The 18,424-nt window shown below is 48.2% G+C and overlaps 1 protein-coding gene across 1 annotated transcript; it reads left to right on the top strand.

Annotated features, from left to right (window-relative positions):
- Positions 1-835: 835 nt before the first annotated feature.
- Positions 836-11,885, top strand: CCDC198 (coiled-coil domain containing 198; the record flags this gene model as incomplete). The annotated part of the gene is made up of 6 exons (XM_082317287.1): positions 836-1,052; positions 4,189-4,265; positions 7,835-7,921; positions 8,603-8,701; positions 9,132-9,297; positions 11,638-11,885. The coding sequence occupies 6 exons, from the start codon at positions 836-838 to the stop codon at positions 11,883-11,885; spliced, it is 894 nt and encodes a 297-aa protein (XP_082173413.1).
- Positions 11,886-18,424: the final 6,539 nt, after the last annotated feature.

Genomic DNA, 18,424 nt, shown 5'->3' with positions numbered 1-18,424 from the left:
AGCCCACAGGTGCTCTCACCTCCTCCCGCAACCCTATTCCTGCCAAAAAAAATGACCCTGCAATAGTAAACTTGTTGCATAAATAATCCTCCCTACGTATTTTCCAGCCGCTCCACCCTGGAAATGACTGACTGACTCCCTACAGCTCCGAGGAAACTGAGCCCTCTGAACCCCCTCATGCGCCTTGGGAATGGAAAAGAAGAAACAAATGGAGACGTGTAGATCTTTCCCTTATGCACCGATCCTGCCGTGTTTGGCCTGAATCCTGCAGCAGCTCCAAAACTGCAGAATATGACTCACTTTGGCTGATGTTTTTGGGTGGGTTTGTGCTAAAACTCCATTTTTTTTCCCCAGCAGTGCCACTGGCTCACAGGAGCCAGGGTGGAGGATGCTCCTTGGCCAGCCCATCCCCAGGCTGCTTCTATCACGCAGGGTGGGAGATGCTTTAACAATTCTGGTGCTCTGAGGACCAAATTTCCTTCCAAAAACTGGAGATTTAGCAAAAGAGCTGCTTGTAGAAATACCTCCAGGTCAGCCAATGGCCAGCTGAGGTGGTGCCCCTGGTTGAAAATCATTTGTAGGTAAAAAACAAAGCTTGCCCAGGGATTGGCGCTGTCTCCCCGAGCTGCTTTCCACTTCTCCGTCAGCAGCAGCCACCTCTTGTCCCCGCGGGGGAATGGCTGGGGCCAGGTCAATCTTTAACCGAGCGGGGAAGGACGTGTGAGCACATCTGTGGGAGCCAGCCCCGGCCTCGGGCAGGGAGGGTCCCTCCGCGTTCAGGGAGGACAGTGCAGGAGGGGTTTTCTTTCTCCTTTCAAAGCCACGGCTGTGCAAAATGGGCCTGAGCTCTTCCAAGGCACACCCCAAGGTGACCAAGGTGGCACCGATGCATGCCAGGGAGGACCTGCCCGCTCTCGCTGCCCTGCACCAGCTCCCCGGCGTGCCGGGGGAGCCCAGCCTGCACCCACTGGCCACAGCAGAGTGGGGAAAACCCATGTTTCACCGGCAACTTCCACCTCTCCGGGAGACCTGGTACGGGAGAGCCTCTGCAGGTAAGGGGGTCATCAATGAATTATTGCAAAGCGCAGGGCAGAGACCCACGGGGCATCAGCTGGGGCTGTGGGTTTGCTCGCTGCGGTGCAGGGTGGGTGCAGGTCTGTGCACATACCATTCTGCATCAGTAGCTTTTTGCCATTTCCAGGACATTTTGGCTTTGGGAAAACTAATTCCCCCCACCTCCTCCCAGCCTGTTTTGGAAAGCATCTCAGTCACCAGAGACCAAATCCCAGGCTCCTTGCTCCCATTAGTCATTCCCCTGGGAACAGCCCCACTCCCCAGCATCAACCTGGCAGGCAATGACACCAGCCTGCATCCGAGCAAGCCCTTGTACAGCAGCCCCATAACTCCCAGTCATACACCCATTCTGCTCACCTGCTGCCACTGGGCATATCGATATCATTAGCTTAATTAGAATTAGTTTCTGGGTAATGTGCTCAGCAGGTAAAATTCAGCATTAAAATAAATTATAGCCATGTCTCACACAGGGCTAATTCATAAGCCAAGAGGCAGAGGAAGGCAAACAGCGTAGCTGTGTGTGTTTTTCTACGAGTGGCATCATGCAGCCTCTCCCGCAGCCTTTCACAGCAGGGTTTAAATTCCATCCATACCCAAACCCCACCTGAGGCAAGGAAGGTTTGCACCCATCTGAAAGCGGATGCATAGCTCCGTACAACGAGCTGGATGGCGACGAGTGGCTTCCCACAGCCACGTTAGGTGAGTGTAGGGAGAAACCCCCATGAACACCAACGTGGTTTGAGAAAGGATAATACAGAAGGAGGAGGATCTGCAGCCCTAGCACTCTCGTCTTTTCCATTTCCAAAAATGAATTTCGGACACACACTGAGCAGCGTTAAGCACCGCTGCTTCACCAGGGGCTGGATATTTCCTTCAGGATAATCCACCGAGAGGCATCAGGAGAAGGTGAAAACAAATAAACCTCGGGTACGATAGCAGTGATGCTCCCGGAGCCAGAGGTCCTGGGGCGAATACAAATCAGGTCTGGCTGTACAACAGAGGGTTTCAAGTAGTTCATGACAGCAAAAGCAACCAAATATTCCTGTTCTGGAAAATTATCATCACCGGGTATTATTTAACAAATGCTTCTAAAACATGTACTTCTTTTATAAAAAACTTTAAAGCCCCCTCAATAAATGTCATTTTCTATTACTTTTCATTTTCAGAAATAAAAAGAGTATGCTCAAGAGTACTTGAGCGATGTATTAGCTTGAGCTGCTGTCTAAATAAGCAAAGCCTCCAAGAGAATAGGTTTTATTTGGTTTACGAGGGTTCCTCTTGGCTTGTGTTAAATCCCGCTTCCTCCAGCCGGGAGGATCCGCTGCTACTAAAGTGCAAGGGTAAAAAATAAAAGTCACGAGAACGACTTCAGCTTGGGCCCCGCGCTCCCACGGCGGCGGCTGTGCGGCGGGACAGCGGTCCTTCCCGGCCAGCATCGCGCGGCTGTGCCGGGGACCGTCCCTGCCCCAGGACCGAGCAGGTCTGGGGACAGCGAGCAGCTGGCTCCCCGTTCTGTATCTGCAGAGGATAAGGGCAAGCCTCCTACAAGGCACATGCGTGGATAGGATGAGAGGAAGTAATTTAAATACATTTTAAAAAAGTAAATCTTATAAGGGAGAAATAACTTCCTCAAAGCCATACACGTCGCCAGAACAAGCTTCTCCCAAGCCCCAGCCCCTTGCCTGTGCCAGGTCCCATGCTCCCAGCACCATGAGCCACCTCCTTACGTTTTACTTCTTTATGCACTGATTTGTCATGCAGATTGAGAGGCGATAACTGAATAACCCCCCCCGTTTTGCTATTACAAGCTGCTCTTTCAGCATGTGCTCCCCAGCGGCTGAAGTCTGTCTCCAGAGCAGCTGCCTGCGCTGGAAATTTTCACTTCAGGCACCCATACCTGCGTGTGCAGAGCAGCCGCAGCTTCGCTCAGTGGTTAATCATTGCCGGTGCTCAGCAGAGCCCAGCAATCATTTATCTGATGGAGTCATCGTCTCCTCCCACGCCCCAACACCCTCCCTCCATCGCCTTTTCTCTCCCTTCTCCAAGAGCCCTGCCTTGGCAATCTTCCACAGGGCTCATTTAAAGGGACCACTGAAGCCCCCCATAAGATCACCTCCAAATTATTATTTTTCTTTTTAATATAACTATTAAATTTGGCATCAACTATAATGTAATTCCTGCACTTTATCCCCAACTCTCCTCCCCTGCGGCCACCGCGGGGCTCCCACCACATGGGAGCAGGAGCTGATCAGCAACACCTTGCTCAACTCCATGTATAAAACAGCATTTGAACGCACCAAGACAGTTTTTTGGGAGAATAAGTGGGATAGAAAAGCTCTTTTGTAAAATAAATACCTACTGCACACGCTAGCATTTATTCGTGCAAGGAAAAAAAAAAAAAACCAACAAAAAAGGCAGCGGTGTCCACCCGAGAGCACCAGCGCAGAACAGACCTGAGCCCAGATCACGTTCGGGCCTCAGAGAAAACACTGCTTTAATAACTAAGAGGCGATCCCTGGTGTGTAGCACGTTATTTCAGGCTGATTTCCAAAGACAATGAGGGTCTGTGATCGTGCCGCTTCTCTGTCCATAACCCACTCACTTCTGAACCCGCTGGCTGGCTGCAGCCCAGCTCTGCCGCAGTCAGTAAAAGCAGTAGAGATATTTCTCAGTTCAACCAAAAAAATAATAATAATGAAGTCTCAGGGATTGTGCAGCAAGAAAAGACTCAAACTGCTGCCCCTTCTCCACTTTAAAAGGGCAGACAGGTTTCTTGGCCATCAGGTCACCAGCCACAGAAGAAGAGGACCCTGGGGGAGGCCACAGGACACAGGGAAGGTGGTTATTGTCACATATAGATCCATGAGATGTTGTAGAGGGAAGTAGGAGAGGTACATAGTAGACATTTGTTAGAAACCACAGGCACAGATACATCCTCCCTTTATTTCTGCAGCTAATAGAGTAATTTATACCACGTGTTACTGGGACCACCGAGAGAGACATGAGTAGGACATGCCAACCAAAAAACAAGGGCAGAAAACTATTGCTGAGTACAGCCTAGCAGTTGATGATCACCCAAAAGTAACTTCATCTATTTCTTCTCTAATCTTTAAGGGCCCCTTTCTTTCAACACCGTACTGGAAAAGGGAGAAACCAGCATCATTAAACAGCACCCGCCTCGAAGACCTCAAGTAAGACGAGTTTGAAAAGCTCCCTATGAGTTGCTCTGGTTGACCCATTGATGTGGTCTTTCTTGGGGACACGGGCACGTGTTACAGCACCACAATGGGGGAAACAAATATCCTACAGCATGCAAGTAGGAGGTCCTGCCTCTAGGTGATCATCCCTAGGTGAGCTTTATCACCAGCCCAAGTTTGATAGCCGGGGCAGAGCAGGTACGCTGACCACAGAGAGGTTATTTTTGGTTATTTTTGGTTCAGCCACACAACTTCACCTTCTAAGAATAGCACTGTATATACATGTACACACACACACATCTGCATATCTAGATATAAATAAAAATCCTCCCAAACAAACATAGAACATCCTTGTTCACTCCTCCATGACCTTCCTTTCCCCTTCCTGCACTTCCCAGATCCCTTCCCCTCCAAGCCCTGAAATCCTTGACTCTGCCTGACCTGGCGATCAGGTTTTTCCCCCACATGAGAGTTATCACAACACAACTAAAGCTCCAAAAATATATTTATATCCATCTAATTTACTGCAAAGAAGGAAAGAAAACACTGCTAGGCTACCATGCTGCACAAGGGTTAGAGTTGCTATTTCATTTAAAAAAAAAAAAAAAAAAAAAAGTGACAAGAAGCCCTCCACATGCATTTTCTATGCTGATATTTTTATGTACTGATGCTTTTATACAATACAAAACCTGGGTGAGGCTCAGGCCATCACGTGCTCACAGGGCTAAGCTGGATCTGCATCACCAGGGCTGTACAATTCTTGCCGCGAATCAGGTTATTTAAAACCCAAACCCAGAGAAGTCACACAGCTTTCTGTGCTCCACCTGCATTTTCATTGCTTCTCCCCACCCTCCTAAACCAGCCAGCAATATCTTCCAACTCCCCATCTCTTACCTGCTCGCTGTTTAAGATGCAAAGCTGTCGGTGTTTGGCCGAGATGGAGTTTCCCTCCTTCCCTACATGCCCACAGAGGGTCAGAGAGGGCCATCAGGGACACCAGGCTCAGCCCTGCTCTGGATGTCCCGCAGCTGCAGCTCTCCCAATTTGATCCGCAGATCTTTCTCCTTCAGAGCCCCTGCTTGAGGCTTTTGGCTGCGTTTCTTCTCTGCTGCTTGGCCCAGGTCTGGGGACTCCAAAACTGAGAGCAAACAGGGCTCAGAAAAACAAAATTAGATAAGGAAAGAGGACAACTTGAGCAGACCCCTCCAAACAGCAAGGTATCCTGCTTAAGGAAGTGCTCAGCTTCTGGAAATGCCACCTCACTATCCCCTGTGCCCTCATTTAGGCAGGACTTTTAATTAGCAATTAAGGGCCAATGTTGTACCTGCTGCTGAGACCTTTCTAAGAGAGCCCAGCTGCATGGAGCACATCAGCAGCCTGATTAGGCAGCTGGAGGGAGTCCTCAGCAGTCGGTGACTGGGGACAAACGGAGGCAAACACGCTTCTTGGCTGTTTAGCCCATGAAAGAGATGTATTTGCCCCGACAGGCTACGAACTTCTCTGTAGCACTCCTGTAGGTGCTGGGACAACCAAGCCCCAGGTGCAGCTTGGCCCAGCCCTGGGACTGCCCTGGGTTACACCAACACCAACCTGCCCCTCAGCTGCCGCTGGGCATCTTCCTTCCCAGGCACCTACATCACCCCTTGCCATTAAAATCCACGGGTGAACATCTCGCTTCCCTGCGCTGCTCTGAGACCCGCCCCGTTCCTCCCTGAGAGCATCTCCACTCTCCCAAAATTTGGTGGCAAACCCTCTGCCCATGTCCCACAACAGCAAATCTGCTGAAGCAGGGGTGCTTTGCTCAAGCCTTCCTTGCTGTGATTAAGGTCTTTTTAATATAATAAAGAACAGAGGAGCCACCAGACGGGGTCAGTTGAAACCCAGGCTGTGGCTCTGGCCAAGACTGGTGGCTTCAGAGAGCACAGGTGGCCACCAACTCTTGAATAACGTGTCCCTGGATTTGGTGGGAGGGTGAGGCAGCAGCACCTGGAATGAGCCGAGCTACGCATGGCGAACTGTCATGTGGAATCACAGCCTCATTTAAAAACCTCCCACTAGCATGTAATTTTTAGTCATTGATCTTATTTCCATTACAGCTGTATTTATCTATTATTAAAACACTAATAATATTCATTGCTGGACAACACCACTGGTAATCCTACCCCATGCTTCTGCCATTGCTGTTAGGGAGTGTAAACAGCACCAGCAAAAGCCCTTTTCCCTGCAGGAATATTTTCAAAGACAGCAGAGCAGGATGATGTGGTCTTCTCAAGGACTTTTAGAGGATTTTGATCAGGGAGTATTTCCAGAGAAAAATCCTGTGAGGTTCACAGAGACGAAAGAAAAGACTTGATTTTCCATCCTGCGACACAGCTTTAGCTGAAAGTCTGAAACTTGGCTTCCCCGTCGGGCGCAGCGAGATGAGCCGATAGATGTGGGAGTCTATCTGCCTTCAGCCACCCCACGCTGCCCACCTTGGTGGCATCTAGGAGTGATGTGCAGCCCGGACTGCGGTTTGTGGTGTCACATGCTGCCATCTAGTGCCATTTTTTAAGCTTCATATTCAGTTTTGTGGTTTTTTTTATGTTGAAAGACATGTGAACTTGGCGTTCGGGGTTGGCAGGGATGCCTCCTTTACATGATGCTGCTGACTTTTTTTTATTCCTGTGTTATTGCATTGACTTTGAGGATGCTTCAAAATTACAGCTCAGGCTTTGACAGCAGTTCAGTGCAGACAGCCCGGCATGTCACCATTTAGAGGACACTCTACTTCACATTCAGGAGGTTAATGATGTCCCACATAAAGTGTAAGTCAGGTCTTACTGATGAAGTTGTTGATGAAGTTCCTCTTAATTTTTATGGAAGCTGGACTGAGCTCCCATCCTAGAAGGGCACACTGGCAATATCAAGCCACAAAATGACCCTGTATCATCTAGTAGCTTGGCACAATTTAAGGAGACATCGTCGGTCCTTAACATAAAAATCCATGCTCAGGGCAGTCTGTAAAGCAAGTCTCTGCCACTTCCATTAGCCACCAGGAAAGACACTTTGTACCATGCACAGTCCTGCAGAGAAGAGTTGTACTCAGGCCAACATAAAAGAGACTGGTTGGACGGAGGGAATGGTGCTCTGGGTCTCAGGTATCTGGGATCTGCCCTTGGATGACCTGCTAGGAGACTTTATATTAAATTATGATACCAATCCATGCTTCAGCTTCAACATGAAGCAATCTGGGATGGGGTTTGTCTTCACTCTGATCTTGGCTGGAGCCTTGGGAACTGTTGAGGCTCAAAGAGAAATACCTACAGGGATGAAACTAATGTCAGACTGGGGTTTTGCTGCTTTGACTCTAATGCAGGAGATTCCCCCAGTTTTGTCCACTCCCAAAGCACCTAAGGAGATGTTCATCGCCCTGAGCATCTGCTAGAGATGCCGATCTCCTTCCTGTATTCCAAGCAGCTGGGCCAGAATCAGAGCTGGAAAAATGTCAAGGTAGTTTCATATCATGTTTTATGATTGTGTGGAACAAGCAATGCTGAATATTATAAATATTGGACTTGTAGAGACTTGAACCCGCTGGCCCTCTGCAAGCGATCGCTCCTGCAAAGCCCTGGAGTCAGCAAGAAGTGGCTGCAAGCCCAAAACCAAAGGTAAGTGCCTGGGTCAAGCCCTGTCCACGGGTTGTTGCTGGCTGCAGGCTCCTTTCCCTCGTGGTTCGGGCACCTCGAATAGCCACAGAGCAGAAGCTGGTGTTTTACACTGGCTGCACTTCCATCCCTGGCTAAGCCCAGGAACTGGCTGAAACACTGGTGCATGGGTGAAAGGATATAAAATAAGAGGAAAGTTTGATTCTCAGGAGAGCCTGCAGAGCCAGGACCTTAAATATTTTTGAGGCTAAAGGTTTGAGGACTGCTTTTTTTAAACGGCTGAGCAACCTGAACACCCATCGGTTGCAGCTGGCAGGGAGAGGGCTGCAAGCGCTGTGTGCCATAAACCCCCCCTGCAACCCCAAACATGCAAAAGTGGTTCTTCCCTTTGGATCATGAGATTATCTTGGACAGCCGACTCAAAGCGGTAGCACCTCAGGGGGCAGAAGCATGTACACATTGTTTTAATGAAGATTTTTTCCGTCATGCCCCAGAGCTGAGATAAACTGCAAGCACAGTGGAAATCTGTGATAAATTTCTGCAAGTTGGCTACGCAGGGAGATGCTCGCTGCCTTTATCCGGGGAGTGCCCAAGGGGCCGGGTGTGGATTTGTGAGCTGGTGGCTGTTCCTTTCTCTTTCAGAAAATGCAGGTGTATTTATTTATGTTTTTAAACACCTCATAGGCTCTGGAGAAGAGGGGGCAGAGCCTGAGACACCTCCCTGGCAGGCGGCAGCACTTGCACAAGCTGCAGATGCTGGACTTGACCCGCAGGCGCCGAGAGGTAATGCTGAGATGGATTTGGGGAGAGGCTGGGGCTTCCCCTCTTGGATGGGGGTCTGCCCATCCCTGGTGTCTCCCCCATGGACCCAGAGGCTTAAAACCTGCTGCTGGGAAGAGCAAATGAAGCTTTCCTGGTGGCTTAGGCAGAGGCGAGGTGGGGAGCGTCTCCAGGGTCCCCATGATCAGTAATTACTTCTGATTTTTGCAACACTTTGCCCTCATTTGGCCGTGGCCCATGGAGAAACCAAAAAATCTCTGTCTCCGTCATGTTCTGCCACATACCCAGTTTGGTAAATACCATTTGCCCTGGTTAAACTACTCGACTGCGTAATTATTTTTCAGCACCAACCCCCTAATGACACGCTGTGTTGAACTGTTAAAACATGTTTGCTCGTCTACTGCTTGTGTTGATGACTCGTTTGCAAACCCAGGCAGAGCTGAAGCAAAATCTCCACAGGGAGGCAAAAATCAATAAACAAAAAATCAAGGAATTCAGCCCGAAGAAAGTCCTTGACACTCTCCAGAGAGGCGACAGTGCTGAAAGCCGAGACCTCGTCCCTGCTGAGCACAATCAGTGTGTTCATGGAGACGACGGTGGTAAGTAGAATAATTTTCCAAGGAGATGTAAAACTTGCCAGCCTCTTAAATGTCATCAGAGAAATTTCCCTGTGGAAGCTGCTTCCACTGCTCCATCCCCTGCTGTGACATGGTGCAAGTTCAAAAGACTGGAGGTGGGGGGAAGCAGTGAGATGTGGTCATAAGGCAAAGCATCCAAACAGACCTGAGTAGATGTGAATGAAGAGCCATGGAATAGCCATAAGGGCGTCAAAGCAACGTCCCAGTGCCAGGCCCCTGCAGGAGCAGGTCTCCACCGGCAGAAAAGTCTCAGCTTTTCCCACATGTCCCCTGCACAGCAAACTGGGTACAAGGACAGAGGGTGTCCCTGGGGTCCCATGTCCCTGGAGTGGCAGGGAGTCCACTGGGCAAAAGCGTCCCAGGAGGCGAGTGTATAGACCGCTGCGAAGGTGAACATACATGGGCTGGGGGGAACATCTGAAGCTCCACCAACATGATGGCCAAAGGGGGGAAGGAGAAAAAAAATGGAAAACGACTGCCTGAAGATCAACCCTTACACCAGGTTTTGCCCCCTGCCTTCTGCCCCAGCACTGGACACCTCCTGCCCAAGCCTGGGACGTGCTCAGGTGGATGCAGGCTGTGACAGTATCACAGTGGTCACTCTGGTTGGTTGGCAGTTGCTGATTAAAATCTGCCCTACTAGCTTTCCTTCAAGCACAAGACATGAGTTACTCTGGCAGAGTCTCCACCACAACATGCATCCACCCTCATCTGGGGAGCCGAAGCCAAGCCCCAGCCCCACGCTAACCCAGCAATTGCCCCGTGCAGGCACGGAGCTGGTCCCTTCCTGGAGGGAGCGCAGGGCTGAACTGCAGTCCTAGCTGCAGTCATCGGTGGGTACACAACTGCGTGGTTCCCCAGCAAAATATACCAGGGCACATGCTGCAAACAGCCAGCTCAGATCTTCAGCTGGGCTCAAGCAGGGTGGGCTTCAGAAGAGCTCTTCTGCACCAGGTTGGTTACATCTCAAATTTTTCTGCTCTGGAGAAAGGAATCGTGATGTTCCCTTGCAGCAAAAGGGAAAGCTGGGTGATTTGAGACCGCTGGTTATTTTCAGGGACCTTGTGAGATTGTTTTTTGGGAGAACAGTCAGCCTTGTCTCTTCACCCTTGACATGCATGAAGGACTGAAGGAGGGTACCCACATACATTTTGGGGAACCTTGCAGTAAGTCGTCTCTGGCAGAGCGTCCTTGGGCACATTGGGAAGTTGGAACTGGGCTCAGCGGGAGAAGGAAATGGAGAATGAGCTGCTTGAGCAACAGCTGCTTCATCATTGCATGGCCCAACAATATGTTGCATTCATATGCATGGTGCAGCCTCTGGACTCCTGCCATCCTTAAGTGACCATGGGGTAAACGTTACAGTCACTGAGGTTACTCACTTTTTAGGTTTAGTTTTACATGGAAACTGCTTCCCACTGCCCAGAGCCAGGCAATTTCCATCACAGATTTGCATCCCTCTGGGTGATGTGTAATTAAGGTGAGATGTTCCCAGTTAGATGATTTCCAGCCATGGCTCTGTGTTATTTTCAACGTCTAACGTGAAAACGCAGCAGGCGAAATGAACTTGATGGCGACAGATCTCAGCCTCCCTTGGGCACGTCTCCCTGCTGCAGCCCACGCCATAGCACAGGAAGGAGCACGGCTTCAAGGATGGGCGAGCAGCAGGAATGGACGTAGCATGAATCCGGAGGGCTGACCTGCCGTGGTTTGGATCTGGCTGTGACTCTGATCTAAGCTTTGCGGCACTGGTTGGTGCAGGCTGGGGGAGCAGCTGGGGGGGGTGAAGATGCCAGGGCACACAAGGTGACCTTACTGTCCCCAACGAAGTGGAAATCGAAGCGAATCTCAGCCACCACTTTGTACGGACATCCCCGAGGCACGAGCCCTGTTCTGCTTTGCTTGCACGTGACAACATTCAGCACAGGCTGGAAACATATCACTGAGGGTAAAAATGCTTAAATCAGTGAAAAACTTGTCTGCCAGTGAACTTTCACCAGGAGAAAGGGGAACAGACTTGGCCGCTCCTATTCCCTCGTGGTTCTTCACCTCAGCTCTCTTCTGCTTGGGGATAAAACCATACTGCCTTTTGCCAGATTCTGTAGTTTCACCAAATATAAATCCTGAGTATATTATACCTTACCCTGCCCAGCCCCGTGCATGGGGTCTGGTCTTACAGGGATCTCTCAGGAACTTCTTTACATGCCTCCAGCTGCCCACAGCCATTTCCAGCTAAACTCCAGGGGACTGGGCATGCAGCTCTGCAAAATTATGATTTTTTTTTTTTTTTTCCTCCCCGAGGAAACACATGGAGCAGAGGACTCTCCAGGCAGCATGATGGGTCTGAACTTTCTCCAGGCGAGAGCAGGAAGGTTGACCTGTGGTTCTGCAGGGAGTCGCGGACGAGGGATCTGTTCTGGGACACCTCCAGCACGGGCTCCGAGGAGTGGGAAAGGGAAGAGAAGAAGATTTACCACAAGCCTACACTTGTGAGAACCAAGACAGAGAGGGTTTCTCTCTTCGATGACTTCTTTGATAAGGATTTCTAGTGGTATGGCTTGGGGTGAGAGGGATGTGCTGAAGAAACAAGCCTCAGCTCTGGTGGGGCTGAAACCCCCCCCGGATGGATGGACTGAGGGTGGAGACACGGTGTTCGCAGTAAGCGGCATTTCTGGGAGTACGGGCCAGTGGAAAGGACAGCTGGAAATGAGGAGATCACTGATGTGGAGTGACTAATGACTGCCTGGGTTATGTGGCTGAATCAAAATATCTGGGGAAAAAATGGCTCGGATCAAGCAACAATGAGGTGAGGGTACAGGGAAGAGGAGGAGGCTGGCAAAAAAACAAGCAGAAGCTAGAAAACATTCTGGGTTAACACCAAATATTAAGTTCCAACTGAAATGAAATGTTTCACTTGCCTTTGGGTTACTCAACCTTTCTAACTTGTTTTTAACCTTATATCCTTTTCTAAACCACAAAAACACAGTTCAAAATCAAAGGTAAAATGATTCATTTAAGAAATCCTTAAAATAAATATTCTGGCATTTCTAAAATTCCTTTTTGACATTTTTTTGGAATTTCCTCTCCTTCCCTTCACCAGACACAGAAATACATTTACTTTCTTCAGTACTAACCTCCAGTTTTATGGACAACCTGAAAAAGCTGGCTTTCGCCCGGCGTTCAGCGCTGCACAGTGAGCGGTGGGAACTGAGGGCTCTCCAGCATGTCCTGCGGACACACACCCCGGTGGTGCTGGCCAAGGCTGCTGCATCCACTGAGAATTTGAACAAGCTGCCTTGTTGCAACCTGACATTTCCAAGTATATTGAAGAAGATGGTTATATGAAGGGTACCAGATCTATCAAAGAGATCCATGCAGTTTCCATCTCTCCTAAACTGTATTTTCTCATAAAATTATCTGCTTTTCCTTATAAAATCATTTGTTATCTGAGAACTTCACCCAGTTCTCTTGTCTCCTATCTGATTGTCTTCGTAGGTCCATAAAGGCCACTGCAGTAAAGGTGCATTATCTTTGTGGAACATAGTAAGTCATTCAAGCACATATATAAAATGATTCCCTGGGATTTCAATTATACATCTCATAGTTATTTTACTGTGACAAACTGGATATGTGGGGGACTGGTGCTACCCAAGGGAGGGAGAGAGCCCACCACCAGCCCTGGCCCTGGAAAAAGACCTGCTTGATTCCCAGCATCAGTTTTACCTCCATTAGAAGTTGCAGAGTTGATGAAGGGCATTAACTCTTCCTCGTACCTCCTGCTTATCTTCCCAGGTTGCTTTCCATGTGGTCTCTCTAAAACCTACCAGAGGGTAATACATCTTCAAATCAGCCCATGGGCACAGGACAGGGACTCCAGGAGTAACAAATATGATTATCATCCCAGCAACTTTCATTTCCTTCAGCTGGAAACCTTATCCTCATTTTTCAACGGAGGATGTGCAGAACAACTATATCTGGAGTCAGTTCTCAATTATCCAGGACAGCGCAGGGTTTGGGTAGCTCAGGGCAGATGAGGCGTGTCCGGTATCACTATCTCGAACCTGCGCCACCTCCCAAAAAGCTGGTTTGGATGTGCCTGCACTGCATCCTCAGCTCCCTGGATTACATAGCCAGAAAAAGAGCAGGAGACACGTTTTTACACATATTTAGGGGAATTAGACACCCATGGCTGACTCAGTTTCAATGGTATTTAGCTATTTGTCTCTCTCAGGCTTTATTGAAAATCCCAGGCAGAGCAGGAGCTGGAAATCACAGCCAAAGCCCCAAATCAAAGCTGGAGCCTCCAGCACAGCTGCCCAGCACTGAGCTTCTCTGTCCTGATTTCACCACTCTCTCTCTTTTTGACATCCCTAAATGTCTAGTGCTTTACAGCATGACTACATGCTTCATGGAGAAAACTGCTCTTTGGAGAAAGCCCACACGCCATGCGTGATTTCACTGAAAAGCCAAGAAACCAAACCCCAACACAGAGAATAAGGAAGAGGAGAACTGATTTTAATGAGAAAGGAGAACTGCTCGTGGCTAATGAGTCCATGTCTGGAGTCTGCGTGCTTTAAAAACGCCCCTGAGAACTTTGCTGATAAACACGCTCATTGTGTGTGAGTTGGAAATATTACGAGAGCTTTGAATGCGATGTTGAGGGTATGCTGAAAAGGTCAATGATTTAATGGGCTGGAACAATTAATCTGGCACTTGTCTATACACCTGTCCTCTTAATGATGTGACACATCTCCCTTCTGTGTTCCCATCTGTCAACAATTAAGCTATAATTGGTGGAAATGCAATTTATCTCAGAGTGAGCTGATTAGTTTTCCAATAATCATGTTGCCAGCATTGGGGAAGAGTGCTGCCCACGGAGAAGAGTGCGTGGACCAGTCGATCCGTATCACAGACTGTGCAGAGAAGAGACTCTGAGTGTTAACTTATCAATTTACAGTCTGCAAAATTTGCTCTTATGGAAGTGATAAAACCAGCAGACCCACTTTCTGCTTCTGGTGCTCAAAATTGTTTCACTGTGCTGCTCTCAATTGTATTCATCCATCATAACCTGTAGAGAGGCAGACAGCAACTCATCCTCTTCTCTTGTTTCTTAACATCCTTTCCAGAGGCTGGAAATGAAAATGTTTTCTCTATTACTAAAGGTGAAACTTAGACATTTCTACAAATTACAGAAAATGGAGAAATATCCCCACAACACATGCACTGCAACTCAGCAAGGAAGACTTTACAGAGCTGTTTTTCTCTGAATAGCTCCCGATTCCAAACACTCGATATTAGCTCATCATTTGAAGGCTGAACCGTTACATCCAGCTATGGAGAGGATGAAACTTGCTGCTCAGCGTAACGGAGCACGCACAGCTTCAATCCAAGTCACGCACCGCAGAAACCAGCGTCTCTGTTTTAGCAGAGCCTCTCGCCTTGACCCCAGCGTGCCTCCAGGCTGGAGCAGCGCTGCATCCCGGCTGGCAGGCACGGATGTGGGATGGGTTTTAAAGGATAACAATGAGGAAACCTGAGCGGGGTTTGATTTTGGTGGTGCAGAGCAATGCATAATCAAAGGAGGATAAAGCCAAGAGGGAAGTTTTCAGAGCAGGGAAGTAGAGTAGGATTTGTCCGACATAATTCTGGCTATCTAAGTGCTGTGAAGCCTCTCTCCTGCTGGCTAAAAAGGTGTTTTGGTGGCTATCTCACACCAGCCACGCAGCTTTGAGGCAAGGCTGGACCCATCCTGCGGGTTCAATGCGTCTCCCCATAGGAGCTGTGCTCAGGCAGAAGCTGCTCAGCTCAGATGCAGCACCTTCAGAGAATTCATGTTATCAGTTTTCACCAAAATGACATAGAATGGAGAGATTTTAGGCAGTTAATGACGTGGCTATGGGTATCAGCAGATGGCACAGCCCTGAAGAAATGGGAGACGTCAGTCAGATAGATCTCTGCCCCAAAGCACAAGGACATTTGATCTTCCCAGTTAAATGGTTATAGGATGTTTTTGTTGGTGGTATGAACATGGCCAGAGCAACCCAAGTTCCTCCAGCTCAGGTTTAGCTGAACCGGTTTTCCTGAAGTGTTAAAATAAAATTACAATGCTCAGCCTGAAGCAGACAACTGAGCTGGGGAAAGTAAGAACCAGTGGTTAATGTCTAGCAAAATCATTAGCAATTAAATGTGCAACTTATAAGAGGAAATGTCGATGAACCTTACCTCCGTATTCAAAAAAGCAGGAAGGTATTTCAGAGACCGTGCAGCCAGGGTTGCTGTAATATCTGTTATTGTTCCTGAGCTGAAAAATTATTTACTTATACTTAAGAAAGGGAGGTGTTAGGTAAATAAAGTTGAACAAAGCCACACTGTCACTGGATCTCATTGAGTAGTCTGGATTAATGTGATTTTCTAAAGCTCCTGGGCTCTGTCCCACCTGGTGCTCAGAGTATTTGACCTCCTCAGGAACACAAGTTTTCAGCATCATGCAACATCCTCCCTTCCCCAACACACGCACACATTCAAAAAACAGCAAAAAAACACCAAAGGCACTGGGATATATCCACTAACCTCATTAAACCTTTTATCTGCCCTGGCTCACTGGAAGGTGTGTGACAGGCAACTGGGATTGCTTCAATCTGCTTACACAAAGCCGTGAGAGAAAAGCACCCAAGAACATTGACTTGAGCCGCTCCATTACAAGCTGTACATGAAGATTAAAGTATTACCATCAGCTTGAAAAATATCAACCGTGGCACATTTAGTTTGTCTAACTAGGTATCCTCAGACTGTGCTGTGATAGCAGCCCTAAACCTGTTGTTTTCCAATGCTGGAAACAGCGATTAAGCCCTTACAGTTCCCAGCTTTCTTTAAATAATTCCTGAGCAAGGTCAAGAGATAGCACTAGGGTCCCCTGATGAATTAAGAGGAGGGAGGCAGCTCCTGTTTCTCTTCTGAGCCCCTTTGCCTGCTCCCGATATGGGATGTTGCCCTTTCTGGGATGTCCCCTCCCTCCCAGCAGTGCTGGCGCAGGGATCTCTGGCCCAGGGGTACGTGATCCATCTCCACCGATGGGACAGAGCAGCCCACAGATGCCTCCTGTTCTTGCAGGAACAGGGAAAATATTTATTTCTTGCTTAGCACAAGGGTTGTAGCTTTTTGCCACCTACTGACATGTTGTGGGAACGGCTCATCCTGTGAATCCCTGCAGAAAGGATTAATGGTGTGCTGGCTCTGTCTGATAGTGTATCCAGCATCAGCTGAGCGGTCCACAGAAATAAAAGCGAGAGTAAATGCGGCACTTGGCACACTGACAGGAGAGCAACACGTATTTGATCGGTTGTTCCTTGCTATAATTCCCTCCTTGCCCCCTCCCTTGCGCACCTCGTTTCATCATTCCAGAGAGCAGGAGCATGGGAGAAATCAGCCATCTCACTTGCAAAACAAAGCCTTGGCTTCTTCCCCTTCTATCTTTCCCCCAGTTAATCTATTTTTTTCCCCCCTTCATCTCCCCCTAAAGTCTCTGCCTGGCTTTTGCCCTTATCCAAGGGACCTTCCTTCTTCCTTAGCTCCGCTGAGGGCTTCTGATCAGAGGACAGAAGGTCTCTGCAGGACCCTGTGCATTGCTTAAGCTTCGTTTAAATCCTGTTTTGATGCTTAAGCAATGCACAAAGCTCATAGTGCTAACTCATTGCTCAGAGTGGACTTCACCCTCCATGAGGGAGCCGAGCGCACATGTTCGTGCCCTGCCAGAGATGCTGAATGAGGTGTTGTCTCTGCAGTGGCAGTTTTCATGCGGCTCTCGTCCCCTCGTGAAGTTTCAGTGAAGCCCAGCTGGGGAATCCTTCATCTTCTCAGAGCTTCTCTCATTTTGGTCCATGCAGGTTTCCCTCTGCTTCATTCCCATTAGCAGCGTGGTTTGCTAATGCGCACCCTCCATCATGTTGTTGATCCAGCCTCGAATTTCCCTGTTCCTCCTCAGTCACCCTGAGACACAGCAGATACCCGCGTTGGCATTAGCTGGCGGTCCAGGCAGGCTGCGAACCACCCATTTAATCAAACCAGGTTTTATGCAGCGTATGATTTAACATCCAAAATTGCTTTATTAACTTGGTACTCAAAATGCTAGACAACAACTGTTCTGGGAGAAAAGAGGAGCAAGAAAGCATCAGTTTTGCAGTCACCCCATGCAGAAACACACCTTTCGTTAAACGTTGAGGACCAAGCACTTGCCCCTCGCTGGTAGCCACTTGATCCCAGTTACAAACACCACCCGAAAGCAATCAGCGTGGCTCACGACTTACTCTGCACCGCAAAAAAAGGCTGAGCTTAAAAGCCAGGCTGTCCTTCTATTTAACACACAAATCACCTCCTTCAGTTTAGCCGAGCTGACCTAAAAATACAGCTTTTTGCTACACAAAGCCTCCCTTGTGAGACTTGCTGGGGCTGATTTCCCTGACAGCACTCCTCTGTCTTGGAAAAAAAAGCTACTGAAGCTTCATTTCACTACGTCACACGATATGGGGACCGTGAGCCCATTACTGCTTCAGTGTGATGGGGATTGATAAAATAACATGCTTAAAGCTTTTTTTAAGGTCAGATGGAGAATTAGCATACAGTGCTGACACAGTTCTGGATGTTTTTCCAAACTCCATACTTAAAGAAGTAGATATTATTTTGAGCAAAATTAATTTTGTTCAAAATGTGTCTGTAGGTCTTTGCAAAAAAATTTTTTTAAATTGCTCTTTTTCCCTAAGAATTGGCCACTCTTAAAAAAACCCAAACAAGCTTAAGAGTAGAGTTTTGGTTTGGGGTTTTTCTCTGGTTTTGATTTACTGAAAACCCACCAATTTTTAGCCACAACAAGTTATTGTCACTGTTTTGGTAAAAGTAATTTGTCACAATGATCTAGCTAGCTGTTACTAAAAAATAACCACAAAAATGTGGAAGAAAGTATTGTGGTAAAGCTAGAGCAGGAAAAAAGGCAAAAACTAGAATCTTTGATCTTTAAAACCAATTTTTGCAGTAACTTTTGCTTCCAACCTTTATTTTGAATTTGCTTCCAACCTTTATTTTGAATTTTCTCATT

This window comes from Platalea leucorodia (genome assembly GCF_965183815.1).
Source record: "Platalea leucorodia genome assembly, chromosome: 7".
NCBI lineage: Eukaryota > Metazoa > Chordata > Aves > Pelecaniformes > Threskiornithidae > Platalea > Platalea leucorodia.
Note: the sequence above shows the minus strand (reverse complement) of the source record. Positions and strands in the feature narration are given on the sequence as shown.